Source organism: Eleutherodactylus coqui, chromosome 6 (assembly GCF_035609145.1).
Source record: "Eleutherodactylus coqui strain aEleCoq1 chromosome 6, aEleCoq1.hap1, whole genome shotgun sequence".
Classification (NCBI taxonomy): domain Eukaryota; kingdom Metazoa; phylum Chordata; class Amphibia; order Anura; family Eleutherodactylidae; genus Eleutherodactylus; species Eleutherodactylus coqui.
In genome coordinates, this window is record NC_089842.1 from 63,777,209 (window position 1) to 63,791,749 (window position 14,541).

Here is a 14,541-nt window from a genome sequence, read left to right on the forward strand (position 1 = left end):
CCTCCTTCTCTTCAGCCAATACATACTGAACAGATGAGAGGCAAGCAGCATGGGTACCCTCTGCTGCGTGGCCAGCTGTCTCTTCCCCCTCCTCCTCCTCCAAAATGAGCTGAGATATAGACATGAGGGTGGTCTGGCTATCAAGCGACATACTGTTATCCCCCGTCTCCTGTTCCAACCGCAAAGCGTCGGCCTTTATGCTTAGCAGCGAACTTCTCAGCAGGCAAAGCAGCGGGATAGTAATGCTACCGATGGCCGCATTGCCGCTCACCATCTGGGTAGACTCCTCAAAGTTTCCGAGGACCTGGCAGATATCTGCCATCCATGCCCACTCCTAAGTAAAGAATTGGGGAGGCTGACTACCACTACGCCGCCCATGTTGCAGCTGGTATTCCACTGTTGCTCTACGCTGCTCGTACAGCCTGGCCAACATGTGCAGCGTAGAATTCCAGCATGTGGGCAAGTCGCACAGCAGTGGGTGCTGTGGCAGCTGAAACCGACGTTGCAGAGTCCTCAGGGTGGCAGCGTCCGTGGTAGACTTGCGGAAATGTGCGTAGACAGGGCGCAGCTTGCCAAGCAGGTCAGACAAGTAGGGGTAGTTTTACAGAAACCGCTGAACCATCAAATTGAAGATGTGGGCCAGGCATGGCACATGTGTGAAGTTGCCAACCAGCAGAGCCGCCACCAGGTTACGGCCGTTGTCACACACGACCATGCCCGGTTGGAGGCTGAGCGGCAAAAGCCAGAGGTCGGTTTGCTCCGTCAGACTTTGCAACAGCTCGGGGGCTGTGTACCTCTTGTCACCTAAGCTGATTAGTTTCAGCACAGTTTGCTGACGCTTCCCCGCAGCTGTGCTGCCGCGCGCTACCAACTGCTGGTGACCGAAGTATTGTGGGTGTGGGTAGGACGTGAGCGGTCCCAGGCTCTGACTCGGTCCTAGCCTCTTCCAAGTTCACCCAAAGTGCTGTCAGGGAGATATAGTGGCCCTTCCCGCCAGTACTTGTCCACGTGTCCATGGTTAAGTGGACCTTCCCAGTAACTGCGCTGGTGAGGGCATGATTTATGTTGCAGGAGACGTGCTGGTGTAGGGCGGGGACGGCCCACTGGGAAAAATAGTGGTGACTGGGCAGCATCTCCAGGCTGATTAATTTGGCTATGTGCACGTTTAAAGCTTGTGCATGCAGGTGGGTGGCGGCGTATTTCCGCTTTCGCTTCAACACTTGTGTTAGCGACAGCTGAACGCTGCGCTGAGACATTGCTGGATGGAGTGGAGGACGGTGAAGGTGAGGGTGTGGGTGCAGGCCAGGAGGTGCTCATGCATGTGTCCTGGGAGGGGGATTGGATCTGTGTGCCAGGTTGTGGCACAGGGGAAGAGGCAGTGGTGTGACCCGGAGGCAGTGAATGGCCTTCGTCCCACCTTGTGGGGTGCTTGGCCATCATATGCCTGCACAAGCTGGTGGTGGTGAGGCTGGTAGTGGTTGCTCCCCGGCTGATCTGGGTGTGACACAGGTTGCACACCACTGTTCTTCGGTCGTCCGCGCTCTCACTAAAAAACATCCACACCTTTGAACACCTAGCCCTCCGCATGGAGGCTTGCCGCGAGGGGGTGCTTTGGGAAACAGTTGGGGGATTCTGCGCTCTGGCCCTGCCTCTACCCCTGGCCACTCCACTGCCTCTTCCAAACTGTCCTGCTGCTGTACTTGCCTCCCCCTCTGAAGCCCTGTCCTCAGTAGGCTTAGCAAACCAGGTGGGGTCAGTCATCTCATTGTCCAGCAGCTCTTCCTCCGAATCCTCTGTGCGCTCCTCCCTCGGACTTACTGCCCTTACTACTACCTCACTGACAGACAACTGTGTCTCATCATCCTCATCCACAAAAAGCTCTTGAGACAGTTGCCGGAAGTCCCCAGCCTCATCACCCAGACTCCCGGAACTTTCCAAACATTGGGCATCGGTCACGACAAACTCCTCAGGTGAGAGAGGAACCGTTTTTTCCCATTGATGGCAGGGACCCGAGAACAGTTCCTGGGAGTCTGCCTGCTCAGAATATGTCATTTTCATGGAGTGAGGAGGCTGGGAGGAAGGAGGAGCAGCCAGAGGATTCAGATTTGCAGTCCATAGAAGAATGAGTGGTCGATACATTGCTGGACGCGTTTTCTGCCATCTACGACAGGACCTGCTCGCACTGCTCTGTTTGTAATAAAGGTCTACCACTCGGATCCGCAAATTGTGATATGAAGCTGGGGAGCCCAGAAACTTGCCTCTCTCCTAATCCCACAGCAGCCGGCTGTGATTCACCACGCCCAGGAACTCGGCCTGTGCCCACACCCTCACTTGGACACCCTCGTCCGCGTCCTCGACCATTACCCCTACTCCTCATCATGGCGGATTAAGAATAGAGCAGGGCCCAAATAAATTACCCCACTGTACAGCGCTGACAACTGTGGCTAATTCACCGCACACAGAGACTTGTAGATAGCGGAGGCTCTATGCTGTGACTTGAAAAAATAAACCCGCTGTCTTGCGCTGATACCTAGGGGTAATTCACTGCTCACAGAGACTTGTAGATAATAGAGGCTGTATGGAGTGGGAGAAGACTCTAAAGCGAGTGGATAGTGCTGGTAACTGCAGCTATTTCAACCCCACCAAGGAAAGGGTATTGTGAGACGCTCTGCACAGTGGCAGAGCTGAGATACTTTGCAGTGCCCCAGGAAATCTTACAGTACTGTTTAGCGGAGAGACCTCTGTCTAATGCACTGCAGACACAGAACAGTATAACTGAACTACTTTGCAGCAGGCTAGGCAATTTTATAGTGCAGTTTCACGGTGAGAGCTGGTTATACGGCACTGCAGGGTGAGAACGCAATTACTGAAAGGCTGTGAACAGGCCAAGATGTGTAATACAAAAATTGGTGCACTACTGCGGCCAGCCAGCCACAACTGTAAAGCACAAGGTGAGATGCAGCCCTAAGAAGGAGCGTTGGGGTTCTTATACGGAGGATCAGGGCTGTAAAACTTTCCCTATAAAAGCAGCTCTGTCCCTAAACTCTGCGTTATGCACTGCACACACAGAACAGTATAACTGAAGTAGTTTGCAGTAGGCTAGGAAATGTTAGAGTGCAGTTTCACGGTGAGAGCTGTTTGTACGGCACTGCAGGCTGAGAACGCTATTATTGAAAGGCTGAGAACAGGTCTAGATGCATAATACATAAGTTGGTGCACTACTGCTCCCAGCCTGCCACAACTGTAATGCACACAGTGAGATGTAGCCCTAAAAAGGAGCTTTGCGGTTCTCGCACAGAGGATCAGGAGTCCTGTAAAACTTTCCCTATATAGGCAGCTCTGTCCCTAAACTCTTTGTAATACACTGCAAACTGAGAACGTTATAGCTGAAATGGCCTGCACAGCCTGAGATGCTTAAAAAAAAAATTGGTGCACTACAGCTCCCAGCCAGCCACAACAGTAATGCACACGATGAGGAGTAGCCCTAAGAAGGACCGTTAGGGTTCCTGAAGACAGGATCCTACGCTAACACTATCCCTGTATAAGCAGCAGCACTTTCCCTAACCTCTGCTAGCATGTGTCTGAGGCGAACCACGGGCGGGACCACTTTAAGTACTCAGCGGTCACCTGATCGACCCAGCCACTCACTACTGTGAGGGGGAGGAGAGGGCTGGCACGTCACAGCAGGAAGTGGTAATGCCTTCCCCGCATGTTTATTGGCTAGAAAATGGCGCTAAACATGCGGGGAAGGAAATGCAATTGACTCGAGTATCGCGTGGTGTTCGTCTCGAGTAACGAGCATCTCGAGTACCCTAATGCTCGAACAAGCATCAAGCTCAGACGAGTGTGCGCGCTCATCTCTAGTGATGTGTGATGCATAATGCGGCATTTGACATGCAGTCACATGCAATATTGTCAGCATGGACTATGTGTTACTATGTTCATGTGTATAAAGGATAGAGGTGCAGTTAGCACTACATATAGGGTTATAGGGATAGAAGTAATAAGCCTTTTAGGGTACTTTTTGGGGACTTCTCATAATTTGATAACCAACCAAGCACATGCAATTCAGGAAACTCCATGTGGGAAAAAATGTATTACATGTTATGGACAGTGAACTATTTTTCATTAGCATAAATTACATTTAGCAGTCATCTAGGTAGGAGGATGTAGATTTTATATCACCATGCATCGTTTCCTGATTATCTCATCATTGACGTTTTGTCTTAATGCTTCTTAAGTATTCTCTTTGTACATTTTTAGATACATGACGCAACTTCGAGAACTTCATGGGATCGAGATTCTAAACGCTTGCATGAAATATATCAAGTGATTATCATCTTCAACCCTACACAAGCAACTACAACAGTTGGGAGTACCTTAATAACTAGGTTTTTAAATGATTTTTCCTGTTTTAAGAATAAAACCTTGAAATATTGTCTGCACAATTGTTGCATCTACTGTACAGGACCATTTCTCATGAAGGACCATTGCTACTAGTATGTATTTATTACTGTACTGTCTTTTTTTGTAACAATGTACAAATATTCATATGGAAATTGTAAACCAATTAATAGCAGTTTTGATAACTGGTTTGATTTATTTATTGGACAATTTTAACTGAAAATGTATTGGATAACTGTATGATTTAGGCTCTTTTTTTATACCTTTTTCTCCTCCCCAGTGCTGCCTCTGTCTTGCGTTTCCAACTTTTATGCAGAAAATTGGGTTCAATATTAGAGATGAGCGAGCGTACTCGTCCGAGCTTGATGCTCGTTCGAGTATTAGGGTGTTCGAGATGCTCGTTACTCGTGACGAGTACCACACGATGTTCGGGTTACTTTCACTTTCATCTCTGAGACATTAGCGCGCTTTTCTGGCCAATAGAAAGACAGGGAAGGCATTACAACTTCCTCCTGTGACGTTCCAGCCCTATACCACCCCCCTGCAGTGAGTGGCTGGCGAGATCAGGTGTCACCCGAGTATATAAATCGGCCCCTCCCGCGGCTCGCCACAGATGCATTCTGACAGAGATCAGGGAAAGTGCTACTGATGCTGTAGCTGCTATAGGGAGAGCGTTAGGAGTTATTTTAGGCTTGAAGAACCCCAACGGTCCTTCTTAGGGCCACATCTGACCGTGTGCAGTACTGTTGAGGCTGCTTTTAGCAGTGTTGCACAATTTATTTATTTTTTTGTATATCGGGCGTGCAGACCATAGCGTCCTCAGTCTGCAGTCATTGTACAGAGTATAGGGGCCAGTACTGGTGAGGCAGGGAAAGAGGGAAAGGTGAAAGAGATATACTGTCTATATAGGCAGTGGGCTTTTTCAAAACAATTGGGGAAAAATACTATATTTGGGCTGCCTGTGACCGTCTTCAGTGTACTGCGTGTCTGCTGGGGGTAGTAGTCCTAATTAATACGCAGCTAAGCGTTACAGCAGGCTTGCGCAAAATTGTTTCCTGGCTCTGCTGTGTCCGTTACATCACCGTCATCATAGAGCCAGAGGGAAACAGTAAACATAATATACGCTGCATACAGTATCTGTCTGCTGTTTCAGCTTACCATTTTAAAAAAAGCGAAGCCAAATACTTAAGGCGTACCACTGCCCTTTGGCGACTTGGCTGCTTCTGCGCTGTGAATTCCACTAGCTCAGTCCTACGCACCTAGGTCTCACTACAGGCGTGCGCAAAATTGTTTCCTAGCTCTGCTGTTTCCGTTACATCACCGCCGTCATAGCGCCAGAGGGAAACAGTAAACATAATATACGCTGCATACAGTATCTGTCTGCTGTTTCAGCTCACCATTTAAAAAAAGGGAAGCCAAATACTTAAGGCGTATCACTGCCCTTTGGCAACTTGACTGCTTCTGCGCTGTGAACTCCACTAGCTCAGTCCTACGCACCTAGGTCTCACTACAGGCATGCGCAAAATTGTTTCCTAGCTCTGCTGTCTCCGTTACATCACCGCCGTCATAGCGCCAGAGAGAAACAGTAAACATAATATACGCTGCATACAGTATCTGTCTGCTGTTTCAGCTCACCATTAAAAAAAGGGAAGCCAAATACTTAAGGCATACCACTGCCCTTTGGCGACTTGACTGCTTCTGCGCGGTGAATTCCACCAGCTCAGTCCTACGCGCCTAGGTCTCACTATAGGTGTGCGCAAAATTGTTTCCTGGCTCTGCTGTCTCTGTTACATCACCGCCGTCATAGCGCCAGAGGGAAACAGTAAACATAATATACGCTGCATACAGTATCTGTCTGCTGTTTCAGCTCATCATTTAAAAAAAGGGAAGCCAAATACTTAAGGCGTACCACTGCCCTTTGGCGCCTTGACTGCCTCTGCGCTGTGAATTCCACTAGCTCAGTCCTACGCACCTACATCTCACTAGAGGCATGCGCAAGATTGTTTCCTGGCTCTGCTGTGCGTTCCGTAAGCGAAGTCAGCCTCCAACCACAGGCCAATAAGCGGCACATTTAATTACAGCGTTCTGTTTCTGCTCTACTCATAATACACCATGCTGAGGGGTAGGGGTAGGCCTGAAGGAAGTAGACGCGGGCGAGGACGCGGAGGCCCAAGTCAGGGTGTGGGCACAGGCTGAGCTCCTGATCCAGGTGTATCGCAGCCGACTGCTGCAGGATTAGGAGAGAGGCAAGTTTCAGGGGTCCCCAGATTCATCTCACAATTAATGGGTCCACGCGGTAGACCTTTATTAGAAAATGAGCAGTGTGAGCAGGTCCTGTCGTGGATGGCAGAAAGTGCATCCAGCAATCTATCGACCACCCAGACTTCTATGCCGTCCACTGCTGCAACTCTGAATCCTCTGGCTGCTGCTCCTCCTTCCTCCCAGCCTCCTCACTCCATTACAATGACACATTCTGAGGAGCAGGCAGACTCCCAGGAACTGTTCTCGGGCCCCTGCCCAGAATGGGCAGCAATGGTTCCTCTCCCACCAGAGGAGTTTGTCGTGACCGATGCCCAACTTTTGGAAAGGGGGATGAGGCTGGGGACTTCTGGCAACTGTCTCAAGAGCTTTCAGTGGGTGAGGAGGACGATGACGATGAGACACAGTTGTCTATCACTCAGGTAGTAGTAATTGGAGTAAGTCCGAGGGAGGAGTGCACAGAGGATTCGGAGGAAGAGCAGCAGGACGATGAGGTGACTGACCCCACCTGGTTTGCTAAGCCTACTGAGGACAGGTCTTCAGAGGGGGAGGCAAGTTCAGCAGCAGGGCAGGTTGGAAGAGGCAGTGCGGTGTCCAGGGGTAGAGGCAGGGCCAGACCGAATAATCCACCAACTGTTTCCCAAAGCGCCCCCTCGCGCCATGCCACCCTGCAGAGGCCGAGGTGCTCAAAGGTCTGGCAGTTTTTCACTGAGAGTGCAGACGACCGACGAACTGTGGTGTGCAAGGTTTGTCGCGCCAAGATCAGCCGGGGAGCCACCACCACCAGCATGCGCAGGCATATGATGGTCAAGCACCCCACAAGGTGGGACGAAGGCCGTTCACCGCCTCCGGTTTGCATCACTGCCTCTCCCCCTGTGCCCCAACCTGCCACTGAGATCCAACCCCCCTCTCAGGACACAGGCACGACCGTCTCCCGGCCTGCACCCACACCCTCACCTCCACTGTCCTCGGCCCCATCCACCAATGTCTCTTAGCGCAGCGTCCAGCCATTGCTAGCGCAACTGTTTGAGTGCAAGCGTAAGTACGCTGCCACGCACCCGCACGCTCAAGCGTTAAACGTGCACATAGCCAAATTGATCAGCCTGGAGATGCTGCCGTATAGGCTTGTGGAAACGGAGGCTTTCAAAAACATGATGGTGGCGGCGGCCCCGCGCTACTCGGTTCCCAGTCGCCACTACTTTTCCCGATGTGCCGTCCCAGCCCTGCACAACCACGTCTCCCGCAACACTGTACGCGCCCTCACCAACGCGGTTACTGCCAAGGTCCACTTAACAACGGACACGTGGACAAGCACAGGCGGGCAGGGCCACTATATCTCCCTGACGGCACATTGGGTGAATTTAGTGGAGGCTGGGACCGAGTCAGAGCCTGGGACCGCTCACGTCCTACCCACCCCCAGAATTGCGGGCCCCAGCTCGGTGCTGGTATCTGCGGTGGTGTATGCTTCCTCCACTAAACCACCCTCCTCCTCCTCCTACGCAACCTCTGTCTCGCAATCAAGATGTGTCAGCAGCAGCACGTCGCCAGCAGTCGGCGTGGCAGCACAGCGGTGGGCAAGCGTCAGCAGGCCGTGCTGAAACTACTCAGCTTAGGAGAGAAGAGGCACACTGCCCACGAACTGCTGCAGGGTCTGACAGAGCAGACCGACAGCTGGCTTTCGCCGCTGAGCCTTCAATCGGGCATGGTCGTGTGTGACAACGGCCGTAACCTGATGGCAGCTCTGCAGCTTCGCAGCCTCACGCACGTGCAATGCCTGGCCCACGTCTTTAATTTGGTGGTTCAGCGGTTTCTGAAAAGCTACCCACGCTTGTCAGACCTGCACGGAAAGGTGCGCCGGCTTAGCGCACATTTCCGCAAGTCCAACACAGACGCTGCCACCCTGCGGACCCTGCAACATCGGTTTAATCTGCCAGTGCACCGACTGCTGTGCGACGTGCCCACATGGTGGAACTCTACGCTCCACATGTTGGCCAGGCTCTATGAGCAGCGTAGAGCTATAGTGGAATACCAACTCCAACATGGGCGGCGCAGTGGGAGTCAGCCTCCTCAATTCTTTACAGAAGAGTGGGCCTGGTTGGCAGACATCTGCCAGGTCCTTGGAAACTTTGAGGAGTCTACCCAGATGGTGAGCGGTGATGCTGCAATCATTAGCGTCACCATTCCTCTGCTATGCCTCTTGAGAAGTTCCCTGCAAAGCATAAAGGCAGACGCTTTGCGCTCGGAAACGGAGGCGGGGGAAGACAGTATGTCACTGGATAGTCAGAGCACCCTCATGTCTATATCTCAGCGCATTGAGGAGGGGGAGGAGCATGAGGAGGAGGGGGAAGAGACAGCTTGGCCCACTGCTGAGGGTACTCATGCTGCTTGCCTGTCATCCTTTCAGCGTGTATGGCCTGAGGAGGAGGAGGAGGATTCTGAATGTGACCTTCCTAGTGAGGACAGCCATGTGTTGCATACAGGTACCCTGGCACACATGGCGGACTTCATGTTAGGATGCCTTTCTCGTGACCCTCGCGTTACACGCATTCTGGCCACTACGGATTACTGGGTGTACACACTGCTCGACCCACGGTATAAGGAGAACCTTTCCACTCTCATACCCGAAGAGGAAAGGGGTTCGAGAGTGATGCTATACCACAGGACCCTGGCGGACAAACTGATGGTAAAATTCCCATACGACAGTGCTAGTGGCAGAAGGCGCAGTTCCGAGGGCCAGGTAGCAGGGAAGGCGTGGAGATCAGGTAACATGTACAGCACAGGCAGGAGAACACTCTCCAAGGCCTTTGCCAGCTTTATGGCTCCCCAGCAAGACTGTGTCACCGCTCCCCAGTCAAGGCTGAGTCGGCGGGAGCACTGTAAAAGGATGGTGAGGGAGTACGTAGCCGATCGCACGACCGTCCTCCGTGACGCCTCTGTCCCCTACAACTACTGGGTGTCGAAGCTGAACACGTGGCCTGAACTCGCGCTGTATGCCCTGGAGGTGCTTGCTTGTCCTGCGGCTAGCGTCTTGTCAGAGAGGGTGTTTAGTGCGGCTGGGGGAATCATCACAGATAAGCGTACCCGCCTGTCAACTGACAGTGCCGACAGGCTTACACTCATAAAGATGAACAAAGCCTGGATTTCCCCAGACTTCTCTTCTCCACCAGCGGACAGCAGCGGTACCTAAACAATACGTAGGTTGCACCCGCGGATGGAAGCATCGTTCTCTATCACCATCAAAAACGGGGACCTTTTAGCTTCAGCAATCTGTGTATTATATTCATCCTCCTCCTCCTGCTCCTCCTCCTGAAACCTAACGTAATCACGCCGAACGGGCAATTTTTCTTAGGCCCACAAGGCTCAGTCATATAACTTTAGTAAACAATGTTTATACGTTTCAATGCTCATTAAAGCGTTGAAACTTGCACCTGAACCAATTTTTATTTTAACTGGGCTGCCTACAGGCCTAGTTACAAATTAAGCCACATTAACCAAAGCGATTAATGGGTTTCACCTGCCCTCTTGGTTGGGCATGGGCAATTTTTCTGAGGTACATTAGTACTGTTGGTACACCAATTTTTTTGGGCCCTCACCTACAGTGTAATCCTAGTAATTTTTATGGGCTTCGCCTGCACTCGTGGTACCGCAAGGTGTGTGGGGTTGGCCTACACTTTTGCTTCATAAACATAAATGTAACTGGGGCCTTGTCTATACTGCAACTACTGAAATGTGAAAGAGACTGTTATCTCCCTAAACTGCTGCTTCGGAATTGTTACTGGGGCCTGTCTTGACTGCTACTACTACTGAAATGGAACTAATACTGTGCTCCCCCTATACTGCTGCTTCGGAATTGTTACTGGGGCCTGTCTTGACTGCTACTACTACTGAAATGGAACTAATACTGTGCTCCCCCTATACTGCTGCTAGTGATATGTTACTGGGGCCTGTCTTGACTGCTACTACTACTGAAATGGAACTAATACTGTGCTCCCTCTATACTGCTGCTTCGGAATTGTTACTGGGGCCTGTCTTGACTGCTACTACTACTGAAATGGAACTAATACTGTGCTCCCCCTATACTGCTGCTTCGGAATTGTTACTGGGGCCTGTCTGGACTGCTACTACTACTGAAATGGAACTAATACTGTGCTCCCCCTATAATGCTGCTAGTGATATGTTACTGGGGCCTGTCCCTAATGCTACCGCTGAAATGTTACTAATTCTGGGCTCTACCTATACCACTGCTAATGCTATGTCACTGGGGTGTGGAAACGGAGGCTTCCCAAAGACATGATGGTGGCGAGGCCATTTCCCACCAACACGGTTACTGTTAAGGTGCATATAATCACGGACACGTGGAGAGGACACGTAGTGCCTCAAAAACATCCCCCTCCTCCTCCAACTATGAAAACATTCTTGGCAAATACCTTTGCATTGGTCCGTCTGGTGGCAGTCCAAGAATTTCACTTTTACCGACACAACAAGAGAGCCCCCCCACCATCCCCCGCCTCGGCCCACTTAATCCTGGCCACATTCCGAAAACCAACTAAATAAAACCGCGCTACTAGGTCTGCAGTCGCCACCACATTCCCACCAACGCAGTTACTGTTAAGGTACATATTACCAGTCTGACTGGGGCATGCACTGTGGGCCGAAGCACACCTATATTGTATGTGACGTTAGCTCTGCTGAGCAGGGCACTGCAATGGGATACATTTATGTATCGCCAATGGGTTCCAGGGAGCCACCCATGCTGTGGATCCACAGGGACTTCACATTAGGGAGTTGTACCTGCCAGTGTCTATGTATTAAAAACCCCGGTCAGACTGGGGCATGCAGTGTGGGCCGAAGACCACCTGCATTTAATCGGACGTTACCTCAGCTGTGATGGGCAATGCAATGGGATATATTTATGTACCGCCGGTGGCTTCCTGGGACCCACCCATGCTGTCGGTCCACACGGAGTTGTAACTGCATGTGTCCACTTCTAAAGAACCCCAGACTGACTGGGGCATGCAGTGTGGGCCGAAGCCCACCTGCATTAAACCTGACGTTACCTCAGCTGTGATGGGCAATGCAATGGGATATATTTATATACCGCCGGTGGCTTCCTGGGACCCACCCATGCTGTCGGTCCACACGGAGTTGTAACTGCATGTGTCCACTTCTAAAGAACCCCAGTCTGACTGGGGCATGCAGTGTGGGCCAAAGCCCACTTGCATTAAACATGACATTACCTCAGCTGTGATGGGCACTGCAATGGGATACATTAATGTACAGCCGGTGGGTTCCAGGGAGCCACCCATGCTGTGGGTGCACACGGAATTCCCATTGCGGAGTTGTACCTGCCTGTGACTATTTAAAAGGGAACTTGAGATGCAGCCCAACATGTAGCCCCTCGCCTGCCCTATCTGTTGCTGTGTCGTTCCCATCACTTTCTTGAATTGCCCAGATTTTCACAAATGAATACCTTAGAGAGCATCGGCGATATGCAAAAATTCTCGGGTCGCCCATTGACTTCAATAGGGTTCGTTACTCGAAACGAACCCTCGAGCATCGCGAAAAGTTCGTTTCGAGTAACAAGCACCTGAGCATTTTGGTGCTCGCTCATCTCTATTCAATATGTGTGACGCAGACGTCTTTAGTTTTCATCCCTGTCAGACTTTTTAGATGGATAGAAAGCATTGAGCATGACCCCTCAGTGTTCAGCTCTTTTCAATCTAGTCCTGAGCAGCTACAGTTCTAGGCTGTTCATGGGAGTGGTGAGCTGCAGGGGGAATTTCACTGATGGGACTCTTGGTCATTACAGCTTTAGGTCTCATTCAAACAAGCGTGGTTTTAATGCAGAATAGGTGCGTGAAAAAAATCACATCTATTAGAACCAACGGTTTCCCGTAAAAGTGTTCAGATGAAGAGATTTTAGACACGCAAAAAACTTGCACCTTCAAAATATAGGACATCCACGGCTACAATGCTCGCATTGAAGATCCGTGCTGCATGAAAAGATAGGACCTGACCTATCTTTGGCGCGTGAAGCGCTGGAGTCTCCATAGACTCCTCTTGGAGCAGGAGTTTAGCTATGTCCGATGCTCTGAATAGAAGATTAGAAGTCATTAGAAGAATCGCAGCAGCGCCGCTTCACTCAGAAGCACATTTTAAATGTCCCACTGTAAACTCCTGTTAGTCCCCGTGGGAATGAGAGGAAGCCCTGAGGGTTCTGTTCATTTCCCCAAACATTCTCTTAATCCCCATGGGGACTAACAGGAGTTTACAGCAGGACATTTAAAATGTACTTCTAGGCTGCACGTTTTAAATGTCCCACTGCAAGTGGAAAATTCCTCCAACCCCACTGCTGGGCAGTTTCACAGCAGCGGTGGGCAGTAGGGGATTCCCTCTACCTCTCTTCCCAGCATGCAGTTCCCCAAGGGATTTCCCCATAGTGGGGAGAGAAAGGGTGAGGTTAGAGGGCTGCCCTGAGAGCGGGGCAGGGCTGAAAGGCCCACCCTATAGCCCTGTCCCTCTCAACTTGCAATGTGGAAGTTTTAGGGATTAGACCTCTAGCCTGCTCTCACTCTCCCTCGCCCCATCCCCTCCCTCTCTGCACTATAGCGATATCCCTCAGGGATCCCGATAGCAGAAAGAGAGAGCGGGGCTATGGGGGATTAACCCATAGATCGCTCTCCCTGTTATGGGGTAATCTTGAAGCCCTGTGCAGCTTCTTGTCTTGCTCCTCCTGGAGCAGCTGTGCTTTTTAAGCAACATGCTGCTCCAGTAAATGCAAGAGTGTCATGTGCATGAAGCTCAGGTCTTCTGCACGTGAAAAATTGCCCATTTTACGCAATTTTTAATGCAGTATAGGCGCAATGTTTTTCACATGCCTATACTGCGCTAAAACCACACTTTGTCCAATCATTAAATGCTGCAAGACTCCCTCACCTGACATCAGACTATAAGATGCAGATGTTTTCTCCTGTAAGTAAGTAAGCTACATAAAAACCTTCATGAACTGCTGTAAATGATAGATAGATATTAGAGAAGGAGAGAGAGAGGTAGATATGACAGAGAGATAGTTAGATAGATATGAGGGATAGATAGATTATCTTATTCTATCTTTGCCATCTTTAGGTGTAATAGGATCTACACGTGTGTTAAGTATACATTGGGTACTGTCCCTGATGTTTATGGGGTTCATAGACAAGATGTGAATATAAACATGGTAACAAGCAGTGGTGAATCTAAAGGCTGTGTAGACCTTTGCATTCCTTTTTTTTTTTTTTAATCAATATATTTTTGGAAATGTAAGACTTTTTGTAATTGATTTTCATTATAAATTTGTGATTGCTTACTTTTTTATGCTTGTATTGTTTTCCACGGCACTGCAGACTGGAGAACTGAAGTCTTAGCCATTTCTGTCAGTCAGAGTAAACTGACGGGTTGCATCTCTGCTCCTCCCGTAGCCTGCCTCCCTACTGTGAACCTGCATTCACTGCCTTTCCACTGAGCTATTACAAAGGCTATATGGCTGTGTTAGTGGATGGGGGAGGATATAAGGAGGACAGAGAGCAGATAAAGCTGTTTAAGGCCCCCTGTCCACGAGTGAGGTGAAATATCGCTAACGATATTCTACCGCCCAGGAGCAGGGGACAGAACTGACAGTTCTCTGTGGTCAGCCTATCTGACAGATAGGCTCACGGTGGAGAATCGCTATGGTTCTCTGCTCATGGACAGGGGGCTGCGCTTTCCATAGCAATGCCATGCAAAGCGTTCACTGTGTTACTTGCAGCTGGATTATCGCCCCGAGTAACGCAATACAAGATCGCCCGTGGACAGGAGCCCTTACAGAGGATTGTAATTCACTCCAGGTGAATTTTCTGCTCT

General features: G+C 50.4%; 1 protein-coding gene across 2 annotated transcripts in view; it reads left to right on the top strand.

Moving 5' to 3' along the window:
• The window catches only part of TTC12 (tetratricopeptide repeat domain 12), a 191,041-nt gene extending 186,466 nt beyond the window's left edge, over positions 1-4,575 (top strand). For both annotated transcript variants that reach the window (XM_066606914.1, XM_066606913.1), the window contains exon 22: positions 4,264-4,575. In XM_066606914.1, coding sequence (XP_066463011.1) covers positions 4,264-4,333 — 70 coding nt within the window. In that variant the 3' untranslated portion in view covers positions 4,334-4,575. The remainder of the gene's footprint in view (positions 1-4,263) is intronic.
• Positions 4,576-14,541: the final 9,966 nt, after the last annotated feature.